The sequence below is a fragment of the Ambystoma mexicanum genome, chromosome 3p (assembly GCF_040938575.1).
Source record: "Ambystoma mexicanum isolate Mex_15411 chromosome 3p, UKY_AmexF1_1, whole genome shotgun sequence".
In the NCBI taxonomy this organism is placed as follows: Eukaryota; Metazoa; Chordata; class Amphibia; order Caudata; family Ambystomatidae; genus Ambystoma; species Ambystoma mexicanum.
The window spans coordinates 988088134-988115951 of NC_090925.1; the positions used below are offsets into that span (position 1 = coordinate 988088134).

Sequence of the window (27818 nt, forward strand, 5' to 3'; positions counted from 1 at the left end):
GGGTTACTGCCTGACCCGTTTAGGTTTATTGATTTGTACCGCGCTCCAGGTACCCGAAGGCTAAGGGCGCAAAAACATGGAGCAAACGACACAAGAAGGAAAAGGAAACAGGGCCATGCTACTTAAGTAAAGCTATTTGCGGATTAACAGAACAGTAAGGTCTTCAATTTCTTCTTGAACCCGTCTGTGGTTCTAAGGGCGGGGGCAAGACATTCCATGCCAGAGGAGCTGCAATATTAAAAGCTCCATTACAGACTTTATTCGTTTTGCAGCGGGTAGTTTTGAGAAGGTTCGCATTGCTGGATCTCAGGTGTCTGGTCCCATGTTGTTTTTTATTTACTATGACTTCCATCGGATATGCAGGCATATGTCTCCGGAGACATTTGTGAATAATGAGTAACATCCTAAAATGCACTCTGGCCTGAACAGGGAGCCAATGCAGGCTCCGTCTTGCCTCAGGTACGTTGTCCCTACGATTGAGGCTTTTCACAGCCCTCAATGCCCCATTCTGTATGCCCTGGAGGCGATGAAAGTCAGCTTGAGTGATGCCGATTAAGAGGCTTCAATAATAATCTATTTTAGATCCAATGATGGCTCTAGCTAAGTTTCTGAGTTCTTTTCTGAAATCAGTGGGCGAAGATGACGTAGAAGCTTGATAAAGTAGGATGACGAAGAGACTAGGCTGCTCACTTGTGATTTCATATTCAGGTTTTTATCTAGAACAACGCCTAAAGTCTTCACTTTATTCTTCAATTCAATAATGCAGTTATCTATATTGAAACTTTTGTACATCGGATCTAGTTTGGCAAGCCTGGTATCAGAGCCAATGATCAAAAGCTCTGTTTTTGCACCATTCAGTGCCAATCCATTCTGCACCATCCAACTTTGAATAGCATGATATACTTTGTTGATATTTAATTTGTCAGTGAAATGTGAACCTGTGATCGGGATGACACATTGTGTGTCACCTGTGTAGTTAGCAAACAATATCCTCTCTTGTTCTCGCATGTGGAAGAATTGCACCATAAAGATGTTATAAAAGCATGGAGACACACACGCTCCCTGAAGGACCCCATAAAGCAGAGGCGCTGGTTTTGCTTCCACTATCTCACTTGCCACTCTCACCAGTCTACCACTCAGAAATGAGGTGACCCCGGAAAGACGCGAGTCTCTCTGGCTCCCGCGACCTTTTAACACATCCTGTTAAAACCGCCTGATTCCTGCACAATACAAGACTACAAACACTCCTGATGGGTGTCGGTGAAAAGCAGCAAAAACGGCAGCTGAACCACAGAGCTGTGGGCCAAGAACTCCGAACGGGCGCCAGACAGCCCACTTCAAAGATGGCCGCCGATGGGTGTAAACGAATACACTGGAACCGGGAAGCGGGGCAGCACTGCGACGGAGCCCTCCACCTGACAGCCGGCAGCGTCGGAAGCGGAGCTCCGGCTCGCGGGCAGACACTGGTCAACCTGCCGGAAGATCGAAAATCCAGCGCATCTCTGCTAGTGGGAGACGCCGTGGGCACGGGTGGCCGTATCCCGCAACCGACGCTGGAGGAAGGTGAACACGCAACCCCCAGGAAGCGCCATGGGAGCCGAGCCCAACTGCAAGTGAGAAAGTGAACGTGCGGGGGCGTGCGCACTGGTCCGACCTGCGGTGCACTGGGGCACAGCTGGTCCTGGCAGGGGCATGGAGGAAAGCGGCATACATACCACCTGGGGAGAGGGGCCTGGAGGCCTGCACCGTACGGCTGCTGAGGCGTGGCCTCACAGGAACAACAGCTACATTGCCTGTGGAAGTGGGACAAGAACCCCGCAGTGAGACACAGCCTGGATCCCGCTCCAGAAATAAGCGGGCGGTCCTGGAGAGCCCGGCAGCCCTAACATCCATACCAACTGGCGCCTCTCACACAACGGGCGGGCCTAGCGGGGTGGCTGCAGCCCCACGTGCTGCCACCATAACACCGAGTTGCGGAGGGAACCCCCCATAAGGCGCAGGACCAGCACACACCTCCTCATTCCGCTAAGGCACCAGAAGGTGAGCACCGGGACCAGGGGCTAAGCACTGTCGAAATAACCACGAGGGAATTAGACCAAATTAGTGGGGCACACTGGTACTGAACTGGTCACGAGGGTCATAACCGGACCCTACGCCACGGAGGACCCTGAGCGCAACCCCAGTGCCAATAGACCGCAAGAAGTGTGCGGACCATATAAACCGCTATTTAGCTGCTGCAAGGGGATCTCCGCGCAAAGCCCATGGCCACAAGGCGCAACAAGAACCATGCGGAAAGACAGATCCAAAAGACTTCCTACCCAAAGTAGTATGGATTAATACACCAACCATCCGCCACAAGCTCCCGACCTCCACTCGCTATCCTTGGAGGAGATAGAGACAGACAATACGATCCCCCTGAAGGATGTGATGGCCGCCATAGCGGATTCCCGCACATCAATGGAACAGAAAATGGACGGAATAAGCATGGATGTGTCCCTCCTCAGGCACGACCTCCAAAAACTAACGGCCGAACAACGCATTTCCAACACAGAGGATGGGATTCACAACATGCAACAACAACTCCAGAGCGTTACATCCAAGCTTAAGGTGCTGGAGGACAGAATTGAAGACGGAGAGGGTAGATCTAGACGCAACAACGTGCGCATACTCGGCATACCCGAGAAAGCAGAAGGCTCTTGTATGGAACTGTTTCTGGAGCAGTGGCTCACCGACCTGTTCGAACCAGACTCTTTCTCCAGGTTCTTCTCCATAGAGAGAGCGCACAGAATGCCCTCGGGCAGGCCGGCACCCGGGGCATCCCCGGGCACGATAATAGCGAAGTTTCTAAACTTCAGGGACCGAGACGCACTACTGCAACATGCATGCGCCAAGGGCACGATAACCTACAATGGCTCCAAAATCGCCTTTTTCCCTGACTATACCAGGGAAGTTCAAAAAGCGAGAGAATCCTTTGACCACCTGAAAAAGCAACTGCAAACGATGGGTGTGAAATATGGTCTGCTTTTTCCCGCACAGCTCAAGATCTACCATAAGGGAACCACAGTCCACTTTAATGACCCCAAAGATGTATGGCGCTGGGCTGAACAACACATAGAAGGAGACTGGTCGACCTCTCATGGAAGGAAGGGCAGGAATCATAGACCACTGCCAGACCAACAGCGAGCGCCCCGATAGCCACCAGCACAAGACCCACCGGAAGACATAGGGGGATGACCCCCGCCTCGACCTCCAACAGAGCCCCGATACTCGGCAGTAAACAGGAACTGAACCATCGATCCACCTGCAACACACCTTAACACCCAATTGAAGGTAACACACACTTGCACGATTCGGTCGCGGGGACGCCTCATACCTGCACATTAAGGCCCCTCCCCCCCCCGACAAATACACTCCACGTCAGCATTAGCGGTGGCATCCCCCTAGTTATACTTCTCAAGGGGGAACCACCTGAACCTCAAGTTTAGTTTGTGCTATGTAAGTTGTCCTGTTGACAACTTGTAGTTCTAATGTTCGGGTGACAGATGCTTCTAGTTGGGAGGAGTATAGGGTGGGAAGTTATGGGATTGTTGTGTTTAGTTAGGAAAGGGACCAGTCAAGCATGAAACATACTAAAGTCAAACAAGAGGGGAACAGCACATGAACGCAAAGTAGCCCGGCGCCTAGCGTCGCCATCAGCTACACACATTTTTTCAGCCACAAACAGACATAGCATCACGTAACACCAATACCAACATAGCAAGAACCCTCAAACTCATGCCATGGAACGTCAACGGCCTTGGCAATGCAATCAGATGCCGATTGGTAGGGCAATACCTGAATAGACATGCACCAGTCGTGGCATTTCTGTCCGAGACACACCTCGCGGGCACAGAGTGTTCCCTATTCAAACGCACAAACTATAGACTAGCTCTCCATGCAGGCTTTACAATGGGCTCACAGGGTGTCATGATACTGATACACAAAAACCTCCCCTTCCATCTGAACACAGTAACCCAGGACACCGGAGGCAGATACATATACGCGACAGGCACGCTATGGGAGCACTCCATCACACTGCTAGCTATCTATGCACCACCCACTCTACTAACGCCGCTACTCACCGACATCTCCCCACTGATCACAGAAGACACCTCCAACATCACGATAATAGGAGGAGACTTTAATGAAGTCATGGACACAATCCCGGACCGCTCACACATACGCAATAGAAACCCCAGTGTACCCACCAAACTTGCTACATTCACGAACACCCTGGGCCTGTGTAATGTATGGAGAGATCTCCACCCCAACACTAGGGAATATTCCTTCCACTCTGGGGCCCACACCTCGCTCTTCAGATTGGATTACTTTTTTCTCCCATCAACTGACCTACACAGGGCACAAGAAGCATTTCCGACCACTCCCAGCTGGCACTGAAAATCACAACATCCAGGCCGACCCCCCCCCCTCCTCCTAGCTGGCGCCTTAATAATTACTATCTTGGTAATCCGGACCTGGTGGACAAGCTCCAAGAGACAACTAAAACATATTTCGAGCTAAACACAGAGTCCGCATCAGACCCCGAGACACTATGGGAGGCCTACAAAACAGTATTGGGGGGGAACTTATCTCATGGACGACTGCACAGAGGAAACAATATCTACTCAAGGTACACGAAGCGTAACAACAGGTAAAACAGGCAGAGGAAATGCACATAATCCAAGACACGCCTGGTACGAACCGAGCCTTACTCCTGGCACAGAAGCAGCTCCAAAACACAGCACTGGATAATGCCAGGCACACACACACGGCAATGCGGGCATGGGTATATGAAACTGGCGATAAAGCCGGCAAAATGCTAGCATGGCTGGAACGTAAGGAGCAGGGACACAGCCATGTCCGGCAGCTACAGACAGGGGGCATAAGCCCACTAGTGTCAAATCAGGACATAACACAGGGTTTTGCGGACTATTATGCTGAGCTTTATAAAACACCCACCACCTGCGCAAACACTTCAATCATAGAGGAAATCAATTCCTCCACTTTAAACATAACACAACAAGAATTGCTGGAGAGGGACGTCACGGAGGAAGAGGTGTCGAATGCCATGTCTGCACTCTAGTCTGGCAAATCCCCAGGCCCAAATGGCTTCACGGCCGAGCTGTGGCGGAAGGTGGGAACCAACGTAATTGCCCCATACCTACTGCGAATGTACCAACACGCAAGAGAACGGGGCATCCTATCTCCGGATCTGAGAGAAGCCACAATAATAGTATTACCCAAAGCGGACAAACCCCCTGAAAGCTGCAGTTCATACAGACCCATCTCACTTATAAATAGCGAAACCAAAATATTAGCGAAGATACTTGCAGACCGGCTGCAACAGGTCATCCCCACCCTGGTTCACCCTGACCAATGCGGCTTTATGCCCCAGATATCGACGCGCATGAACCTCTACAGACTGCATTCAGCACTGGAAAAAGCCAACAGCATACAAGGCCCGCTGGCTTTGTTACCAATCGACTTCGAAAAGGCTTTCAATTCGATGATGGGAGGCCATCTGGGACATAATGAGACACATGGGTTTCGGCACAAACTTTATGAGCTGGGTGCAACTACTATACAAAAACCCAATGGCCAGAACTAAGGTCAACAGCTGGCAATCGGACCCTTTCAGTCTGGGCAGAGGCACTAGGCAAGGCTGTCCTCTATCAGCCATGATCTTCGCAATTGCCATTGAACCCCTGGCTATCCTCCTACGAAACACACCACTCTGGGAGGGCTTCCGCTGGTCGGAGACATGGGAAGACAGAGTCTCACTCTATGCGGATGACCTGCTCATCTACTTGAAAGACCCATGCAACTCCTGCCAAAGAGTCACACAAATGCTGAAGAGATACGGAGCCTTCAGTGGCCTACGTGTGAACTGGTCCAAATTCATCCTGTTCCCCATAGATAGCATGGCTGCCACATGTCCTGCGGACTGCCCCAACCAAATCGCAACAGAACATTTTAAATACCTCGGGGTAAAAATCACGAAGCATCTTACAGATTACACAGCATTGAACCTCCACCCAGTCGTGACGAGATTCGCAGAGGATACTCGCCATTGGATCTCCCTGCCACTGAAACTGATGGGCAGAGCTGCTCTGTTCAAAATTATCGCACTTCCCAAGTTCCTGTACATCCTGCACAATGCACCGCTGCACAGGCCACATCAGGAATTCCTCAAAATAGACCGCATCCTTCGGAAATTACTTTGGCGTGGCGGCCACCCGCGGATTGCTCTCTCTACTCTTCAGAGGTCCGTCTGGGAGGGTGGGATTGGGCTGTCCAGACTGCAAATTTACTACTGGGCCAGCAAATTGGCAGTGGTGAATGACATGCTCCATGGGGACAAGAACCTTCCACACATCAGAAGGAACAACACTAACAGTATAACAACACCCCTGGAACTTCTGTATTGCGGTCTGGGCTGCGCATCAGCTCCCAACATGGAAGCGCATATCACACGAATCTGGACAGAAGCACACTGTCACGTAGGATGGGGCTCGAAACTGACACTAGCCCAACCTCTGTGGAACAACAGTCTTCTCCCCGAAATACAGAAGTTGCCTAAATGGCCCGCCTGGACCCAGCGTCGTATCACCAAAGTTGGGGACGTAATGAGAGGAGAAACTGGCCCTGTTTGAAACACTGCATTCTGAATTCGCCCTCCCTACATCAGAGGAATACCACTATACTCAACTGAAACAGGCACTGCACGCACACATCGACAGATCATCAGCGACGCGCCAGAATGCACCCCGCTAGAGCGCAACATAGTCCAGGACCAAATAAAACAAAAAGTCACCTCAACTTTGTACAACGTGATCACATCCTTTGCCACGCCTGAACTGGTCAGCCTGAAAACCAGATGGGAGAGGGACGTGGGACCACTACAACCAGAGGAATGGAAAGAAGCTCTGATGTACCCCCGGGAAGTGACCATTTTGTCAAGACTCCGATTGGTCCAACTTAAGATCCTACACGCGCCTACTATCCAAGAGTGGCACTCTTCCGCTGGGGCAGGGCCTCGGACTCGCGATGCCTACGCTGCAACCGTGAGGAAGGAACTTTCTTCCATATCATATGGGAATGCGACAATATACAGCACCTATGGCAGAAATGCTGTGACAAACTATCCAGAGTCGTGGGCAAGCCAATACAAAGGGGACCAAAACAGCTCCTGTTAGGGATTTCCGACGAATGTGATTTGACCCGCTATGAGAAACTACTCTGGTCAACCGCTACAGCGATACTCAGGAGGAACATTGCACAGCTATGGGATCGGAGAGAACACCCAGCTATGACCAATGGGTCACAGACGTGGACATTTGTGTAATAATGGAACGCAGGATGTACGCGACAAGGGGATGCCCGCAAAAAGCTAGCAAGATATGGCAGAGATGGGAAGATGATAGCTAAGTTCCCGACGTGAGGACACAAGCAACAGGCACTAAATGGACGAGGCGACGCCGGGCCAGCGAACCCAATACGCACAAACTGTTTCATGAGGTCCTGCATCGAAGACTTGATGGTGCCTGTGTTGTTTTACCCTCTATGTTTCTGTTCCCTCCCCTGCAATGCACAGTGTTAGTTGTAATGTCTATTCATGTTTCAAAATCAAATACATTTTTTGATTAAAAAAAAAGAAATGAGGTGACCCATTGGGTGGCCTGGACTGAGAAGTGAGCCGTATCCCTTAACCTGGTGGTCAAGATGGAATGATCCACCAGGTCAAAGGCTGCCGAGAGGTCTAGAATCATGAGTAGGGATGATTGTAAATCATCCGAAGCCTGAAGCAGCTCGGGTTTTAGAGCTAAAAGGGCGGTTTCTGTCCCGTGATTTTGGCGAAAACCAGATTGGTATTTATGAAGAATGTGAGCATTATTCAGAATTTTCAACAGAAAAGGAGTATTAGAAATGGGTCTATAGTTGGTATTAGTCAACGGGCAGCGTTTTTGGCTTTTTTAATAATGGAGTAATCCAGGCGTTTTTAAGATCATTAGGAACATGGTTCTGGGCGAAAGAGGTGTTAACAAATTTGGTGAGGGCTGTGATAAGTAGGAATGAACATTCCTTTATGATCAAGGTGGAAAAGAGATCCACCTTGCAACTGGTTGTTTTGAGCTTTGCAATGATTTTGGAAAGTTCTGTTTCCGAAACTGGGGAAAAGTTGAAGGCCTGAGACTTCTCATCCTTTTTTGGAGAGGTATAGGAATTCACTTCAAGTTCTTTATTACTGAAGGATAATTTTTTCTCTTCAATGTTCTCTTTAATCTTTTCCAGTTCATCAAACATGGCTAACGGAATATTTGAACCCCAGGTCTCATTTTTTAGAATGGGATCTTGATTAGGGCCCTTTTGCAGCTCCTTCTTTTAATATTTTAAATAACTTTTTACTGTCCGACGTGGCATTCATGATTCTGTTGTTCAGTGATTCCTTTTTCGCTACGAGAATCGCTTTTTTATATATGGGTGCCGCTTTTTTATAGGCATCCAGGCTGGCTGCTTCACGACACTGCTGCCAAGCATAGAATGATTACATTTTTGTAGCCTTAAGTTCCATAAGGTTATCATTGAACCAGGTGTTAATTCTATATTTCATCTGGCGTTTTTCCTTTATTGGAGCTAGGGTCTCTGTGGTAGCTCTCAAGGACTTAACAAGCGTGTCCGTGATGTTCTCTAGATTTCCCATGTTAAGGATTTCTACATTCAGGGTTGTGCCCAAATCCTAAGATTCTTTAGGGTCAGATTCTTCTGACTGGTATGAGTACCTTAGTCTCAGTCATTTTCTTCATGAAGAGATTGATGCAGGTCTGAAAGTAGATACAGAAGTGAGCCGAACAGTGTCATGGAGTAACTTCAATATCTGATATATTAAGATTATGGGTGGTGACCCAGTCTAGGGTATATCCCTTTGTATGTGTAGGCACTCTGATGAATTGTGAAAAGCCCAGTGAGTCAAGAGCAATCTCCATGACCCCTGCACTGGCGTCCAGTTCACTACCCAACCAAAGTTTAAAGTCTCCTAAGAGAATCAGTTTGGTGTTAGGATTGAGAATAGATGGGAGATAGTTACACAACTGTGTAAGGAAGTTGGGAGCTGAGGTTGGAGCACTATATAATAAGATGTTCAGAGTGGTTTCTGCGCCAATACCTACTTTTACTAGGGAGAGTTCAGTCCCTGGGATGTCGTCAACTTTATTTTCCCAAATGTTTAAATCAGATTTAAGGATCAGGGCAACTCCTCCCCCTTACTGTCAGCTCTATCCTGTCTTATCATGCAGTATCCTTCTGGTATGACCAGTGTCAGAGATGGACCTGCTGCCTCTTGACTCCATGTCTCAGTAAGGGCGCAGATGTCCAAGTTGCGCTCTTCTATGTTTGTGGCTACCTCAATGGCATGTTTGAGGAGTGATCTTGTATTTAACAGCATACATTTCAGGGTGCAGGGAGGGGGTGTCACTGAAGTATTTGTGTCATGCATAAAACAAATTTCATTGAGCAATTTTTCCAGTGGTCTCTTGTATGTAATGTGATGTCCGAAGTTTCTTTTGGGTTTTGACGTCGGGATAATTGGCCGCTATAACGGGGCTGACATATAATAGCCCACCAGTACACCCTTTGCGAGCTCCCCCTTCACGTGTGCCTTAATGGCAACCTCACAGGGGGCGAAGGTTGAGGCCCAATGTATTTCAAGGTAAGTAAGTAGCCTAGTATACTTTTAAGAAGGGCAGCCAGCAATTCATAGGTACGTATTAACTACAATACTGTTTTAGAAATGCACTAGGCAGATCAGGGAAAGCAACACCCAATAATACACTTTAAGAATGATCAATTATTCAAGGTAGGTAACCCTATTGGTAAGCTTTTACACTCATTCAGTTAAGAATAATAAAACAGTACCAACATAAGTACTTTTAAGAAGAGTGGAACACTATTCTATATACTTTTTAAAGAAGCAACCAGCAACTTAAGGTAAGTAATAACTTCTGTGACACGTTGTAACATATTCTATTTCAGAGTTACAGTTACAATACTAACTCATTTACAAGTAAGGACCTTTACACTTGTAATAGTTTTTAAGACAGAGGTCTTTGTAGTCCTTGCCTAGTCTATAGCAGGAGTTTTCTCAGAGGAAGAAGAGGGACCTTAGTTGTCTAGGAGTCAGCTGTAGACAGGTCAGGATAAGGTTCTGATGCAGAAAAGTCTGAGTTCCACTGGATATCTTCTTCAACAAGTAAGTATTAGCTTTAGAGTTAGTTAAAAGTGTTCAGGGACTTCACAAAGAGTTCCCTATATGCGTTCCAGCATTAGGTCTGGCCGAATGGTATGGGAAAACTCCCACCCACACGAATCATCCACTCAGCTTCACAGGATTCACGTAAGGCTTAAGGTAAGTATTACCCAAGTCAACACAGTACCTTAGGAGAAGAGCTTTTAGGTGGATGCCCTCAGCATGCAGCAGCACCAAACCCTGTCCTTGAATTCTTGGTCTGGAGACTGAAGAAACGGACACTGAATGGGAACTTGCAGCAGCAGTCGCCAGGAGAGGCTTCCAGCAATGGGTTCTTCCCGGTTTCTTGCATCTCTGTGGATTTAGCACCTTTTTACAGCAACCAGAAGAAGGATGTATAATGCTGGTCACATTCTCTTCACTCTCTCTGTCCTTTACTCTGGTGAGGGGTCTACAGGGATTTGAATCGTGTCTCTGGAGGTCCAGCAGGAGTCCACCAAAGTTTCAGCAGGATTCAGACTTCTGGAAAACCATGCACTGCACTCAGGCTCGAGGTCCCCTGGTGTTGGCGTTTTGCAGTCCAGGAAGGTCACCGCACATCAAGGGATGGCTCGTTTTGCATGTCTTCCCGAGACTAGTGGATCTCACCAGCCTATGGGTAGGAGTTGTATTCGGGACCCCCAGCTAGATTGGAAGGAAGGGTTACATCAGACTCTGGTTACACAGCAGCACCACTACAGACGTATTTTCTTCATCTCCCTCTTCGAATTCAGCTCCACTGGTTGACTTGTCAGCAGCTTCCAGAATCAAAGTCTTTATCAGGAACTACAGCACAACTTCTGCAAACTTTCCCTGCAGTTTACATAAAGGGGTGGTCTGGCTCTCCAATCAGGACATTAAGATCCTACACGCGCCTACTATCCAAGAGTGGCACTCTTCCGCTGGGGCAGGGCCTCGGACTCGCGATGCCTACGCTGCAACCGTGAGGAAGGAACTTTCTTCCATATCATATGGGAATGCGACAATATACAGCACCTATGGCAGAAATGCTGTGACAAACTATCCAGAGTCGTGGGCAAGCCAATACAAAGGGGACCAAAACAGCTCCTGTTAGGGATTTCCGACGAATGTGATTTGACCCGCTATGAGAAACTACTCTGGTCAACCGCTACAGCGATACTCAGGAGGAACATTGCACAGCTATGGGATCGGAGAGAACACCCAGCTATGACCAATGGGTCACAGACGTGGACATTTGTGTAATAATGGAACGCAGGATGTACGCGACAAGGGGATGCCCGCAAAAAGCTAGCAAGATATGGCAGAGATGGGAAGATGATAGCTAAGTTCCCGACGTGAGGACACAAGCAACAGGCACTAAATGGACGAGGCGACGCCGGGCCAGCGAACCCAATACGCACAAACTGTTTCATGAGGTCCTGCATCGAAGACTTGATGGTGCCTGTGTTGTTTTACCCTCTATGTTTCTGTTCCCTCCCCTGCAATGCACAGTGTTAGTTGTAATGTCTATTCATGTTTCAAAATCAAATACATTTTTTGATTAAAAAAAAAGAAATGAGGTGACCCATTGGGTGGCCTGGACTGAGAAGTGAGCCGTATCCCTTAACCTGGTGGTCAAGATGGAATGATCCACCAGGTCAAAGGCTGCCGAGAGGTCTAGAATCATGAGTAGGGATGATTGTAAATCATCCGAAGCCTGAAGCAGCTCGGGTTTTAGAGCTAAAAGGGCGGTTTCTGTCCCGTGATTTTGGCGAAAACCAGATTGGTATTTATGAAGAATGTGAGCATTATTCAGAATTTTCAACAGAAAAGGAGTATTAGAAATGGGTCTATAGTTGGTATTAGTCAACGGGCAGCGTTTTTGGCTTTTTTAATAATGGAGTAATCCAGGCGTTTTTAAGATCATTAGGAACATGGTTCTGGGCGAAAGAGGTGTTAACAAATTTGGTGAGGGCTGTGATAAGTAGGAATGAACATTCCTTTATGATCAAGGTGGAAAAGAGATCCACCTTGCAACTGGTTGTTTTGAGCTTTGCAATGATTTTGGAAAGTTCTGTTTCCGAAACTGGGGAAAAGTTGAAGGCCTGAGACTTCTCATCCTTTTTTGGAGAGGTATAGGAATTCACTTCAAGTTCTTTATTACTGAAGGATAATTTTTTCTCTTCAATGTTCTCTTTAATCTTTTCCAGTTCATCAAACATGGCTAACGGAATATTTGAACCCCAGGTCTCATTTTTTAGAATGGGATCTTGATTAGGGCCCTTTTGCAGCTCCTTCTTTTAATATTTTAAATAACTTTTTACTGTCCGACGTGGCATTCATGATTCTGTTGTTCAGTGATTCCTTTTTCGCTACGAGAATCGCTTTTTTATATATGGGTGCCGCTTTTTTATAGGCATCCAGGCTGGCTGCTTCACGACACTGCTGCCAAGCATAGAATGATTACATTTTTGTAGCCTTAAGTTCCATAAGGTTATCATTGAACCAGGTGTTAATTCTATATTTCATCTGGCGTTTTTCCTTTATTGGAGCTAGGGTCTCTGTGGTAGCTCTCAAGGACTTAACAAGCGTGTCCGTGATGTTCTCTAGATTTCCCATGTTAAGGATTTCTACATTCAGGGTTGTGCCCAAATCCTAAGATTCTTTAGGGTCAGATTCTTCTGACTGGTATGAGTACCTTAGTCTCAGTCATTTTCTTCGTGAAGAGATTGATGCAGGTCTGAAAGTAGATACAGAAGTGAGCCGAACAGTGTCATGGAGTAACTTCAATATCTGATATATTAAGATTATGGGTGGTGACCCAGTCTAGGGTATATCCCTTTGTATGTGTAGGCACTCTGATGAATTGTGAAAAGCCCAGTGAGTCAAGAGCAATCTCCATGACCCCTGCACTGGCGTCCAGTTCACTACCCAACCAAAGTTTAAAGTCTCCTAAGAGAATCAGTTTGGTGTTAGGATTGAGAATAGATGGGAGATAGTTACACAACTGTGTAAGGAAGTTGGGAGCTGAGGTTGGAGCACTATATAATAAGATGTTCAGAGTGGTTTCTGCGCCAATACCTACTTTTACTAGGGAGAGTTCAGTCCCTGGGATGTCGTCAACTTTATTTTCCCAAATGTTTAAATCAGATTTAAGGATCAGGGCAACTCCTCCCCCTTACTGTCAGCTCTATCCTGTCTTATCATGCAGTATCCTTCTGGTATGACCAGTGTCAGAGATGGACCTGCTGCCTCTTGACTCCATGTCTCAGTAAGGGCGCAGATGTCCAAGTTGCGCTCTTCTATGTTTGTGGCTACCTCAATGGCATGTTTGAGGAGTGATCTTGTATTTAACAGCATACATTTCAGGGTGCAGGGAGGGGGTGTCACTGAAGTATTTGTGTCATGCATAAAACAAATTTCATTGAGCAATTTTTCCAGTGGTCTCTTGTATGTAATGTGATGTCCGAAGTTTCTTTTGGGTTTTGACGTCGGGATAATTGGCCGCTATAACGGGGCTGACATATAATAGCCCACCAGTACACCCTTTGCGAGCTCCCCCTTCACGTGTGCCTTAATGGCAACCTCACAGGGGGCGAAGGTTGAGGCCCAATGTATTTCAAGGTAAGTAAGTAGCCTAGTATACTTTTAAGAAGGGCAGCCAGCAATTCATAGGTACGTATTAACTACAATACTGTTTTAGAAATGCACTAGGCAGATCAGGGAAAGCAACACCCAATAATACACTTTAAGAATGATCAATTATTCAAGGTAGGTAACCCTATTGGTAAGCTTTTACACTCATTCAGTTAAGAATAATAAAACAGTACCAACATAAGTACTTTTAAGAAGAGTGGAACACTATTCTATATACTTTTTAAAGAAGCAACCAGCAACTTAAGGTAAGTAATAACTTCTGTGACACGTTGTAACATATTCTATTTCAGAGTTACAGTTACAATACTAACTCATTTACAAGTAAGGACCTTTACACTTGTAATAGTTTTTAAGACAGAGGTCTTTGTAGTCCTTGCCTAGTCTATAGCAGGAGTTTTCTCAGAGGAAGAAGAGGGACCTTAGTTGTCTAGGAGTCAGCTGTAGACAGGTCAGGATAAGGTTCTGATGCAGAAAAGTCTGAGTTCCACTGGATATCTTCTTCAACAAGTAAGTATTAGCTTTAGAGTTAGTTAAAAGTGTTCAGGGACTTCACAAAGAGTTCCCTATATGCGTTCCAGCATTAGGTCTGGCCGAATGGTATGGGAAAACTCCCACCCACACGAATCATCCACTCAGCTTCACAGGATTCACGTAAGGCTTAAGGTAAGTATTACCCAAGTCAACACAGTACCTTAGGAGAAGAGCTTTTAGGTGGATGCCCTCAGCATGCAGCAGCACCAAACCCTGTCCTTGAATTCTTGGTCTGGAGACTGAAGAAACGGACACTGAATGGGAACTTGCAGCAGCAGTCGCCAGGAGAGGCTTCCAGCAATGGGTTCTTCCCGGTTTCTTGCATCTCTGTGGATTTAGCACCTTTTTACAGCAACCAGAAGAAGGATGTATAATGCTGGTCACATTCTCTTCACTCTCTCTGTCCTTTACTCTGGTGAGGGGTCTACAGGGATTTGAATCGTGTCTCTGGAGGTCCAGCAGGAGTCCACCAAAGTTTCAGCAGGATTCAGACTTCTGGAAAACCATGCACTGCACTCAGGCTCGAGGTCCCCTGGTGTTGGCGTTTTGCAGTCCAGGAAGGTCACCGCACATCAAGGGATGGCTCGTTTTGCATGTCTTCCCGAGACTAGTGGATCTCACCAGCCTATGGGTAGGAGTTGTATTCGGGACCCCCAGCTAGATTGGAAGGAAGGGTTACATCAGACTCTGGTTACACAGCAGCACCACTACAGACGTATTTTCTTCATCTCCCTCTTCGAATTCAGCTCCACTGGTTGACTTGTCAGCAGCTTCCAGAATCAAAGTCTTTATCAGGAACTACAGCACAACTTCTGCAAACTTTCCCTGCAGTTTACATAAAGGGGTGGTCTGGCTCTCCAATCAGGACAGCAAGCCCCCCAGTGGGAACTGGTTCCTTTCAGGCAAAGAGAAAGACAAAGGGCTGCAGAGTTTTGGACTCCTCCCTGCCTTCTCAGACACTCTGGAGCCTCTGCAGGGAATACAAAGGATTCCTGGCGAAGAAAAAACTTCAACCAGGGTCTTTCCCGCCTGGCCCGGCAGAACAAGACTCAAGTAACAACAAGCAAACAAATGGCGAAAAAAGAAGGAGCCCACCATTCTATCAGAATGGTGGCCCTTCTGTGCCTTACCACAGCTGATTTGACAGCCTGCGAGTAATTATGACTAAATGTCAAAAGTATTTTCACTGCCACCAGCCATTCAAGTACACTTGCAATTGTAACAAAAAGGTTACCATATAAGTAAGCAAGAGGATACACTGTATTTCCTCAGTCACTCCACATACGGAAGGGTGTGCTGGCTCACTATATGAAATGTAAAGGGGATGGAAATCACACTTTACCACTTGGGGCCAATAGTTCACCCAAGTACATTAAAGAGAAATGAAAGGAAGCCACTGCATTTAAAATGCTGTGTGCTACCAGAGTACTTTACATTCAGTTCAAATTTATAGGAAACTATAACTCCAATCACACAGTATGGAGAGATATAAAAAGGTCACCCATAAAAAGAGTAAAAGACTAGGTGAGAGGGGAAAAAGATTCCCAGTCACCTAAGAATAAGGGAAAAATAATCACCAAGTCCAGCAAAAAAGTACTGGGGTTGAAACAGGTCAGGAAGATCTATCACAAATGAAAATCTTACCTAACATGACCACACTGCCCCTTAAGGTGAGCAGCACAGAGAACAGTTGGGCAGGCTGTCCAATGGAACCACAGGTGGTGTCACTGTACAGGTCAAGAAAGTCAGGAAAATGTAAGGCCTGGTTACCCAGCACAGAGCTCCTTGAGGACATTTTGAACAGGGCACAATTCACAGGCTGTGTCTGGCCCCAAATGAACAGGGGGCTTGACTTGAAAGGGCTGACATGTTAACATGAAAGGGATAAGGCTGCACTGGCTCACAACCCCCAAAAAAGGAGTTAATCTTTGTGAATACAGTGACCTTCACATTTCTGAAGCTCTGGCCACAAGAAGGAGAACCATCTCTCCCTACTTAAAGATGCACAAATTAAAGTGAACCGGGCCCACTCTTTTTTTAAAAGTTCTAATAAAGTGCACCAATTAGCTGTCAGCCTGAATTAGTCCGCACATCTAATCCCAGACAGTAAAATACTGTTTTAGTCAAACAATACAGGTACAATGATATTCACCAGGAAGCTGTGAAGTCGCACCTAGAGCGTTCCAAGTGCTAGATGGAATTACCAATAAACTATTCCAGACCCAAATAACCAGACAGACTCAAAGAATACGCCAAAATACTACTTTATTATCAGCTCAAATAAAGTAGGGAAACCGGCTGAACAAACAGATTGCAGCTCACGCGCTCATCTACATTTCGTTTACACAAAGGATATTTACCTTGATGTACATCAGCTATGACATCATCCTACGAGGCAAACAGTAAAAACCTATCGAAAGGAGGGATTGGTTAAGAGAACATATACAATTATACTTTATTTAGGTGTTAATAACATAATTTCAACTAGCTTCAATTAGCTACCCTAAATGCTTGTTCTGCTGTTAAACACTCCTCGGACATCTGTCTCCTTCTTGAAGACATCGACCTCGACATCCTCGCCCACACCGAGACGTGGTTTAACGCCAGCTCTGTCACTGCTCTTGACACTCGCCTTCCCGAGGGCTATAAGCTCCTCTCCAACCCCAGGCCCAACTTGTCCAGAGGTGGAGTGGCCCTGATTTTCTTTGAGTGGCTCCCCACTTCTATCATATCTACTCAATCCTACTCCTCTTTCGAATACCTGGTCTGTAGGCTTGGTGTCTCTCCCACGCTCTCATTTACCCTCACTACCATCTACAGTCGTCCTGGCCATATCTCTCTTTTCCTCTGCGAATGGGCTGGTCTCGCCTCCTCTCTCTTGACTTCAACCTCTAAACTCCTCCTCCTTGGAGATTTCAATATGCACGTTGACTCTCCTGAATCTGCCACTTCATCGTTCCATGACCTCTGCGACTCCCTCCCCCTTCTTCCTTCCGGTCCGAGCCACTCAGCTGGACACACTCTGGATGCCTTCATCTCTGAAGACATCCCTATATCTAACCTGCTCACCACTCCCCTTTCCTGGACTGACCACTCTCCCCCATCCCCCTGCCTTGGGCTTCTCGGCCCTCTGTCCGAGCCGGCAACATCATTCGACCGATGAAGCAAGTGCCAGTCGCTGCTTCACTTCTTTCATCCCCCTCCCACCCCTGCTTCTGACTCTTCCACTGATGCTGTCCTTGCTAACCTCCACCTTTCCATCTCCAATACCCTTGACATCCTTGCCCCTGTCATGAGGATCCACCTGAAGCCTGCCTCCAAGTGCAATGGCTTGTATGACTCTGATCTATCTTCGCTGAAACATAAGTGCAGAGTTGCCGAACAGAAGTGGCAGACCTCGGGCACATCCGCTGACAAACTGCCTTGTCGCCTGCTCCACAGGAAATATTGTTTCTCAGTCCGCTCCAAGAAGAGGGCCCACATTCAAGCCTGTATCTCTGGAGCCACTAACAATATGACTAAACTTCTGCAAAGAACTCGCCAATCCAAATGCAGTCTCTACATCCCTTCCCAGTCTCTCTGCACTGCCCTCTTCTCCCATTTCTCATCTAGAGCTCAGGATATCCTGTCCTCACTCTCCAGCACCCCCACCCCACCTCTTTCTCTCACAATGCACCTGATGAGGTCTCTAAAGTTGTCTGCTCTATGAAGGTCACATCGAAACAGGTGCTCCCCTGTTCTTCCAGAACTCTTAAAGACATCTCCTCTCTCGCTCTGGCTCTAGCCGATCTCTGTAACCACTCCTTCGCCACTGGCTCTTTCCCCTCATCCCTCAAGCACTTCCTTGTGCACCCTCTCATAAAAAAGCTGTCTGGTGGTCCTTCCTGCACGGCTAACTACTGACCCATCTCTACCACCCCCTTCCCGGGCAAACTTTTGGAAAGATTGGTCTTCCCCCAACTGATCCGTCACACTGACCTCGCTGGTTGCCTCCATGACCATCAATCTGGATTCCGGGCATCCATACGCACGATTCCGGGCATCCATACGCACGGAAAATGCTCTCCTGAACACCCGTGAAGATCTGCTCGCTAATCTTGACTCCAACTCTCCTGCTGCTCTCATTCTCCTTGATTTCTCCTCTGCCTTTGACACAGTGAACCATGCTATCCTCACAAGACAGCTCCCTGACACCCTCTGCATCACAGACCAGGCACTAGATTGGCTGACGTACTTCCTAACTAACCACCCTTACCAGGTACAAATTGGCCCTTTCTCCTCCAGCGCTTCAATCTTTACATGTGGCACTCTTCATGGCTCTATCCTCTCCCTGTGCCTCTTAAATATCTACTCCTCTCCTAATTTGCAGTGCTATGCCGATGACACACAGCTTTCCTTCAAACTTCTCTCTACAACCTCCTCCTCCTTCATTCCCGATTGTCTGACTGCTATTCAGGCATTGTGTGCTGGTAATGATCTCGGTCTTAATGCCAGTAAGACTGAGATCCTTCTGATAGGGACAACTGCGCCGTGTTTCCCTTCTGCCCTCTGGCCGCCTTCCTTGGGCCCTCACCTTCCAGCGAGGCCAAACATCTGAGTCATCTTCGACTCCTCTCTCTCCTTTACCCCTCACATCTTGGACCTTGCCAAGAAGGCCCAATTTCAGTGTCCTCTCCTTAGAGGCATTCTTCCTTTCTTTACCTTTCCCCAGAAGCTCAATGTCTCCAGAGCTCTGATCCTCTCCAGACTGGACTTCTGCAACAGCCCCTTTCTCAATCTGCCTCGTTCCTCCCTCCGCCGCTTCAACTAATCCAGAATAAGAAAGAGAATATGCAAAAGCATAAAAGAAGATCCAGGACATTGCGCCTTATTTAAGGTGATTGTAAATGTATTTTATTATCTTTTCTCAAAGAAGTTGCCCTTATAATATTACACGTGTTTCGACCACTGACGGCCTTTTTCAAATTAGGGCTAATATGTTGAACCACACATGGGAACAAGTGAATCCGACGCAAGTGACTACTTCCCTTGTCAAATAACAATGGGATTCAACCCAATACATTTTTCGTGAATAAGAAGTCAGTGAGCCCCAGTGTGGTTCAACATATTAGCCCTAATTTGAAAAAGGCCGTCTGTGGCCGAAACACGTGTGATATTATAAGGGCAACTTTTTTTTGAAAAGATAATAAAATACATTTACAATCACCTTAAATAAGGCGCAAGGTCCTGGATCTTCTATTATGCTTTTGCATATTCTCTTTACTATTTTTGACGGGTTTCTTTGTGGCTTACCGTCGGTCCAGTGATTTGTGACAGATCATTGAATGTCAGTAATAGAGGGGTTATTGATCCCTGTTTACACTTTGGATCTTTTTGCACTTAATTAAGGTCGAAGGAGTCGCCCAACAGACCAGCTGTAACCGTAAGCCCAGTTTTTTTTGTCTTAATCCAGAATAGGGCTGCAAGACTTATCCTTGGCCTCAAGCCCAGGGACGGCATCTCACCAGCACTAAAATCTCTCCACTGGCTCCCAGTGGCCCGCAGGGATCAAATTCAAGACCCTCTGCATAATCCACAAGGCTTTCTGGGACCTAGGACCACACTATTTCCAACTATCTCTCCACAAATGGCTCCCTGCTCTAGCCATCTGCTCTTCTAGCTCAAACAGTGGGGGGCAGCTCTCTCTCTTCCAATTGCGCATCTCTTTGGAATCGCCTCCCTGCCCCTCTCAAACTTGAGCCGGACCTCATTAAGTTCTGGAAACTTCTCAAAACTCTTATTTTCTCTACTTCCTTCCCACTTACCTTCCCCTTCTAATCCCCCCACAGCCACAGAGACTGGCGGCCTGGTCCTTCATGAGTCCCACAGGTTACCAAGCTCTCTGACCAGCCGACACAAGAACACCCTTTCCCCCACCAGCACTTCCCTTTGGGCCCCCTGCCGGGGACTGAGGTGCCCCCCATGAGACACCTCCGCCCTTGCACTTAGCCAGTGGTCTACTACCCTTGCACTCCTTGGCACATACCCCCAGGGCTCACACCAGCACATGCACACACGTCCCCCCCTTGCCCTGCCCCTCCCATCACTGCACTTGCATGTCCAAATGTCACAAGGCCTAGTAGGACCACGATTGTTTGATTATTCACTACTTTTGACTATTGTTTAATTACTCCCTTTGTTCCCTTCCCTCCTTTGCCTCGTGGCGCCTGGAAACACCACTGGGTTGTATAGGTGCCTAACAAAGGCTCAATAAAAAAATCTAATAATTGGCTACTCCCTATCAGGTAGGCACGCCTTGAACTACCTCTTACTACGTATAATACAGATTAATAGCAGAAATAGCAGCAATGGATTGGCTTCTGCAACAATGTATGGTACACTGCTACCCTCATGACTGGTTGGCATTCTCTCCCAACCTTGGACATTCGGCTCGTCAGCAGCACGTAAGCAAAGCGAAACCCAGGTGCGGATAACAACGTCAGACCACTGCCAACTTGATCAATTAGCCTACCATCTCTCATCAGTTAGGCCCTAAGCCAAGGCTTCTTCTCTGTAGTTGACCTTGCTGACTGTTCTCTTTCTTGGCACTTTTAACAAAGTGTAGGTACATCACTATCTTAAGTTGGAGCTTAATGAATAGGCCTTGTTTTCTAGTCTTGCACCACGATTCTGTCAGTTTCGATCTTTTATTTAGTGCTATTTAATTCAATTAAGCTGAGTGCTATTACTCCTCTTGGCCTCTGGAGACTTGGATTCTCTGTCTTGTTGGCACTTGCACATGTTTTCTCCTTTACTTAATCTAAGAGAAATATGTCATGTGTATCTAGCTGAACCTCTTTAACTCCCCTTGTGCCTTGCAGTTACCTCTTGATGTGGCATCCTTGATCCCATGCCAGATATTCTTTGTTGCTAGCACAAAGCTGTTTTTCAGCATCCGTCAGCTCTGCAGCCTTGGTCTCCCTCCTTTACGCTTCTTAGCTTACTATTATACGAAACCGAAGTCCATCTTTCCATCGCGGCCACTTTACTCACATTATATTTTCTCCTGCAGCAAGCTTCTATATACGTCTCATCTACCTTGCGTTTATGCATATATACATTTGCTGATTCTCTTCTTACTTATCTTCTTGGTGTATATGATTTCTTCATATTTGCAACATGTTTCTCTTGTTACTTCAATTACATCTTGATTCTTTAAGTATGCGTCTATCGTTTCAATACATCCTTGAGTCTTTTCTTCATGACGTCACTTTACTCTCGTCTGATTTCACTTATAGCTCTTCTATGTTCAGTGGTGAGAGAGCGAATACAATTGCAGAAGTCAGTACTAACACATAATGTTGCAAGCCTGGATACACAATGAAGATGGGAACAGCATGATTAAGGGTCATATTGGGATGATACCTGGTATCACACACAGTGCTTTCTTGTTCTTCCAATATGACAGAGGTGAGGGGGCGGGCACTAAAGATGACATATACATCTGGCTCTCTACATTCCCCCCTCTGGTCGAGTCCTCAACCACCTTCTCAATCTTCTTCACACTTTGGTTTCATCGGAATCCATATCTTTGCCATATCTATGCATATAAGCTCTGGATCCACAGACCCAGTAATAGTCCATCAGCAAGGCAGTTCTGCCATTCATTCCTCGTACATCAATTATTTGCTTCCATCCTTTGTTTTCTCCAACTTTGGTCAGGTCTTTGTTTCTGAAACATAATGTGGTATTCTTCATAGGCAACATTCTCAACCCATGTTAGTAATTTCGAATACTTGGCCCATGTTTGCAGGCATTCGTCATTCACTTCTAGCACTATCTGTACAGGTGGTGTCATCAATAAGTGTGCACTGCATGCTAGAATTCCGTCTTCCCACCCTGTACTGGTTGCTACTTGTCCATATATTAATAGCAGAGGTCTTTCCCAGCATTCTAGTAATCCTGGCATCTACCATCTGTCTGCACAACCCAGTCTCTCTTGTTCAACAATCCTTATCTGGTCTCCGGTCATACCAATGAATGAGTAAATAAGCATTCTAGTTTTCGAATCGGGGTCCTTTTCCATTTTCTGTGTTTTTATGCATTCATCTTCACATGAGAATGTCTTTCTCGACCTTCATCGCAGGGTGGCCATCTTCCATCAAATTGTCCTCTCGTTGTTCAAGCTGATAGATGGCTGAAACACCTTGCATCATGTACAGATGAATCTCTTGCAATAAATGTTCTGCCTGTGCTTGTGGCATAAGGGATGAGAGAACACACGTAACAGTTTTCATCTGATGTTCTCCTCCCTACCTCCTTCATGTGCCGATACCACATGTTATTCTTTAAATGGGATGAATTATCAAAGTATGTATTTATATTCTCATGATCTTCCCCAGCATCCCTCTTGAGTCGGACAATTAGCCTTGAAATATCAGGGAAAATATCACTTGTGCTTTTGTTAGGGACAAAAATAGATGTCTCATTGCCCAACACTTTATCTACATTTTTAATATTTATATGACGAAATGCCATAATAATAAGGAAGAAAAGACAAATCATTGTACAGAATGAAGTTACCAAAAGTATTCCAAAGAGACAAATCGATCTTCTTGCTGGCCATATGTCTTATCACTTGAAGTATTCCCATTTTTTAATTCACATGTCATTTCTATTACTTTTAAAAAAACACACTTTTTATAATAGGAATTGTAAAATGATTGCAATGATGGTCCTGAAAATAATAAAAATGATTTTATGATTTCAAAAGAATGTAACAGCATCAACGTGTCGTCTCACTAGAGCTGGGTAAGAACGAAGGAGGTAGGTAAAAACGGCATACTGAAATGTGTGCAACTTTATTGTTATAGATTACAAAGTGCCATCTGCTCTTCTTCTTTGCATTCGATTCACCAACACGTCGTCTCTTACGCCTATCTAGAATAATTCTGTAACTGCTGCAAAAGTTCTTCATTCTGTCCCTTTAGACTTGGTAATTTATTTAAACGTTCAAAGTGTCTTTATTTCAGTAAGTCGTTATTTTGGCTTTTGGTAGACGATCTCGTCTGCATGCGCAGAACTTCTTCTCTTGCTTTGCTGTTAACCGGTGCCAGAGGGGTAGGGGTCTCTCCTTCGTAGAGTTTTACGTCATTCAGGTGCAGCCAGGCCCTTCTTCGTTTGAGTTTCACTGTAGTGGGAGCGACACCCTCCACTAGGTACGGTCCTCCAAGTGGGGTTTGTTCTAAGTGCGCAAAAAACATTTTACAGGAACTTGATCCCCTGGATGTAAACTAGGCTGTTTTAATAAGTCACTAGGATCAACTATCTGGCTTTCTTCATCAATCTTCTTCGACCCTTCCCTCCGATTTTTGATCTGCTGAAAGATAAAAGAAATACTAGCGGTCATATTTGTGAAATAATCATGCATCTCATCACCTAATGTTTTTGCTACACTGTGGGCATCAGTTTCTATTTGAGTGGCAGGAGCACGAGGTATTCTCATGCGGCGTATAGTCACCAACTCATGAGGAGTTAAGTGGTGATCTGAGCCAGGCTGAATTCTAATTGCAAACAATGTAAGGGATAGGCAATGAAGCCATTCCTTCTTCAAATTTATCTTGATCTTACCTATCCTTTCTTTAAGGAGTCCATTTAATCTTTTACAGATACCATTCACCTGTCCTGTGTTGTGATAGGCAGATGAAAACTTGCACCATGTGCTTTATACCTAATAAAAGAGTTCCCTGTTCAAATAGCTCATTTACAAAATGGGGCCCATTATCAGAACGCAGGACTTCAAACACACCCGATCTTAAAAGAAACTTGGTAGTGCATGTTGCGTCGGGGTGCGTACATAGACCTGCCTCAATCCATCTGGAAAAGGGACATACTACCTCTAGCATATATCCATAACCGTTGCATGTTTGTAACATATCCACCTAATCTATATGTAGATGCTGAAAAAGACCATTAGGTCTGGGGATTGCTCCTCTTACCAAAGTGTGCCCTGCTGCGAACGTCTGGCCTGCAATGCAGTTCACAATAAACTGTGCCATGTATGCCCTACAATGCAGTTCACAATAAACTGTGCCACGTGTTCTAATACATTTGGCAAAAACCCGTCTTCTGCAACAATGGCAGCACGACTTTCTAGTTATGTGTGCAGGGTAGTGAAGCTGCTCCAGCTCCACCTTCAATAATACTCAGAGACATAACTGCTTTCCAGTGCTGGCCTGTCGCCAGAAGGCCTTAGTGGGGGATAAAAAACACCCCTGTCTCTTCCATAAGTCCTGCTCTTCTTGTGGCGCTTGATCTGGTAACTCAATTAACTGTACAATAGACAACATATTAAAACCTTCCTGCACCATCATACATCGTCCTCACATTTGCTTAACACTTTCTACTTCAAAATGAGAAATGTTTGGAACATAGCTGCCGTTTTTTCTTCCACGTCTGCGGCTTCGTTATCGCGAGAAATCAGGTCTGCCCTCTTAGTATGGGGCGCACACTTCCCCACAGCGATAGCCAATGGGAGCTTTAGTGCCTTGATGAATTTATCCAATAAAGACGCATGTTGCACTGATGTTTCGTCTGCATGGAGAAGCCCTTCTTTTTCCAGCCTGACAATCCTGCGTCCACGGTTGACGTCACATAGGCGGAGTCAGAGTACACTGTCACGTCTTCATATCTCTGGAGTGCAGCGATAAGCACCACTAATTCTGCAGCCTCTGCTAATCAATGTGAAAGGAAGTCTCGCACCACTCCTGTTTAGCTTTACTACTGCAGTTCCCGTATTCCTTTCTCCCATTGTTTGGTAAATTTTCAAAGAACCATCAATGAACAGAATTCCCCTCCTCCCTCTCTGAGAGCATTTTCTCTAACATGGAGAATATCTTCATACGATTCAGTATACGTTGTGCAGTCATGTACATAGTCCCCTTTCCCCACTGGTTTTGCTATGAATGTTGCTGGATTCAATACTCTACATCTAACAATTTTGAGCGCTGGGTTCGAAATAATTACCTCATATCCTAATGCTCTTTGTGTAGTCAATGTACTAAAATAGCAAAAAAGCAATGCTCGACAAATAATATCATTGAACATCCCATGGCAATACTTACAGCCTTGCAAGGATAATGTCATTTTGCTACTGGGTATAAAATCCCACTATAATAAGCTAATGATTTATGCCCATGTCTTTATGTTGTTTTCTGTGCGAGGACTGCTGTCATTACTTCTCCATTTCAGTGTGAGAATAGAGAGAACTCTTCATTATAGTCTGGAATTCCTAACACGGGCTGTACAAATTGCCCTTTTTAAATCTTCAAATCCTTCAGTCACCTCATCTGCCTGTGTTATCTTACTTTTGCCTACCTGTGCTTCAGGTCCCTTCAAAAGTGGTCAAATATACATATTTATTTATTTATTTATTTATTCACATTTGTTGAGCGCACATCAGACCGTAGGCATCGTGGCGCTAGTTACAGTGTTGCTTACTTAGTTACATTCAGTTCATGTAGATATACTTTTTTACAGATATGCAAGTGCAGCAGGAGTACATGAAAACGGGTTCAGTTGAACAGGGCAGTTTTGAGCTTTTTTCGGAATGAGAAAAGAGATGTGTCAGCTCTAAGGTCAGTAGGAAGGGAATTCCAGAGTTTGGGTGCGAGGAAGGGGAAGCCTATACCTCCTGCTTTTGTTCTGTTGATGCGAGGTATTGCAAGTTGGTTCGTGTATTGTGCTCTTCTAGGTCTTGTGGATTGATATCTACCTATCGTGTCAGATAAGTAAGAGGGAGCTGTGAGGTTGATACATTTGTGGGTGGTTGTGAGAATTTTGAAGGAGATGCGGTCTTTGACTGGGAGCCAATGAGCTGCTATTCTGGCTTGTGTGATGTGATACATACTGTAATCAAAAACCCAGGCCTTGCAATTATTACATAGGCCTACAAATTGTTGCATTCCCCCCACTGTATCCGGTAATGGAATTTTCATGATTGCTTCTGCTCTCTCAGGTGTCACTTTTCTCCCTTCTTGAGAGAATAGCTGTCCTATATACAGGACCTCTTCCTGACAATACTTTAATTTCTCTTTTTCTACTTTATATCCCTTCTCTGCGAGTATGGTCATTAGTTGGACTGAGTCTTTTCTACACTTTTCTTCAATCTCGCTGCAAACTAATATATCATCTACGTACTGAATTATTGTGCTCTTGAGTTGTATGTTACCCAGGTCCGCCTGGAGGACCCTATTAAGGATTGAGGGGGACTTAGAGAGTAGTACCCTTAAGGCAATCTCGTGTGTTTCCAGCGCTGGTTACTATACGAAAACAAGGTCAAATCCTGTGAGTCCTCATGAAGGGGAATTGAGAAAAAGGCGTTCTTTAAATCTATTGCTGTAAAATTCTTGGCTATGACTGGAATATTGCATAATATCGTAGCTGGATTTGGAAACAGAGGAAACTCTGCTTCGACTACATTGCTTAGGGGACAGAGATCCTGAATAAATCTCCACGATCCCCCCTTGTTTATTTCCTTACTGGATACACAGATGTGTTACATGGGGATTCTGATGATACCAATATTTCCTGTTCTACTAAAGCGGAAATGGTTTCAAATATACCTTCAACTGCTTCTCTGTACTCCTGGCTTGAGCTTAATTGTAACTGCTCCTGCTCCACTCAATAGGGCCACGTCTTATGGAATGCTAGTCCATAAGATTCTTGGCACCTTTTCTAAATCTTTCTGGAAAAACAATGGTGTCTTTTATCAATGCCATTCTCTACGGTATTTCCCTATTCTCAACTTTAATCCAATAAGTGAGACTTATGAAAAATATGAATTCAGCATCTGAATAATCACCTCTAAAAATGTCTTTTCTCTGTTAAATCTGTTAGTCTGTATCCTTCACCAAGAGCCATTACTTCTCTCCATCCTCTTCCCACATCATCTGTCCCATGGACAACCACCCTTTTCTCTCTTACTACTGCTACTTCCAGTTCTAAAGGAATAATCTGTTCTCCTCCATCATCAATAGGTATTTCTGGCCTAAACAAAAATTTATCAGGTATTCTCAATACTTAACCTATCGGTCTAGGAAGTCATGTCAACAAGATATTCACTCCATACAAAAATACTTCTGGATCTAAAGGGACACCTCATAATGCCTTTTGGCCTGTAAATGCTAATATGAACTCTCTTACATTCATACAATGTATCCCTGGAGTGGAACACACTATCCCTTTGTCAGTAAAAGATATTGTCAGGTTTAATTTTGTCATCAAGTCACATCCTAATATATCAACTGGTGTCTGCCGAGAATACAATAGTGGCATAGACACGTCATGTTCTCCTATAGAAATTGGTAGT

At 45.6% G+C, this 27818-nt stretch overlaps 1 protein-coding gene across 6 annotated transcripts in view; it reads right to left on the reverse strand.

The window, feature by feature from the left end:
• Positions 1-27818, reverse strand: part of ZHX3 (zinc fingers and homeoboxes 3) — a 443788-nt gene that overhangs the window by 41456 nt on the left and 374514 nt on the right. For 4 of the 6 annotated variants that reach the window (XM_069652273.1, XM_069652276.1, XM_069652274.1 and 1 more), the window contains one exon: positions 23221-23828. The exons of the other annotated variants lie outside the window; for them this stretch is intronic. In XM_069652273.1, the coding sequence (XP_069508374.1) occupies positions 23791-23828 (38 nt within the window). In that variant the 3' untranslated portion in view covers positions 23221-23790. Of the gene's footprint in view, positions 1-23220; positions 23829-27818 lie in introns of those variants that run through there. 6 annotated transcript variants of the gene reach the window in all.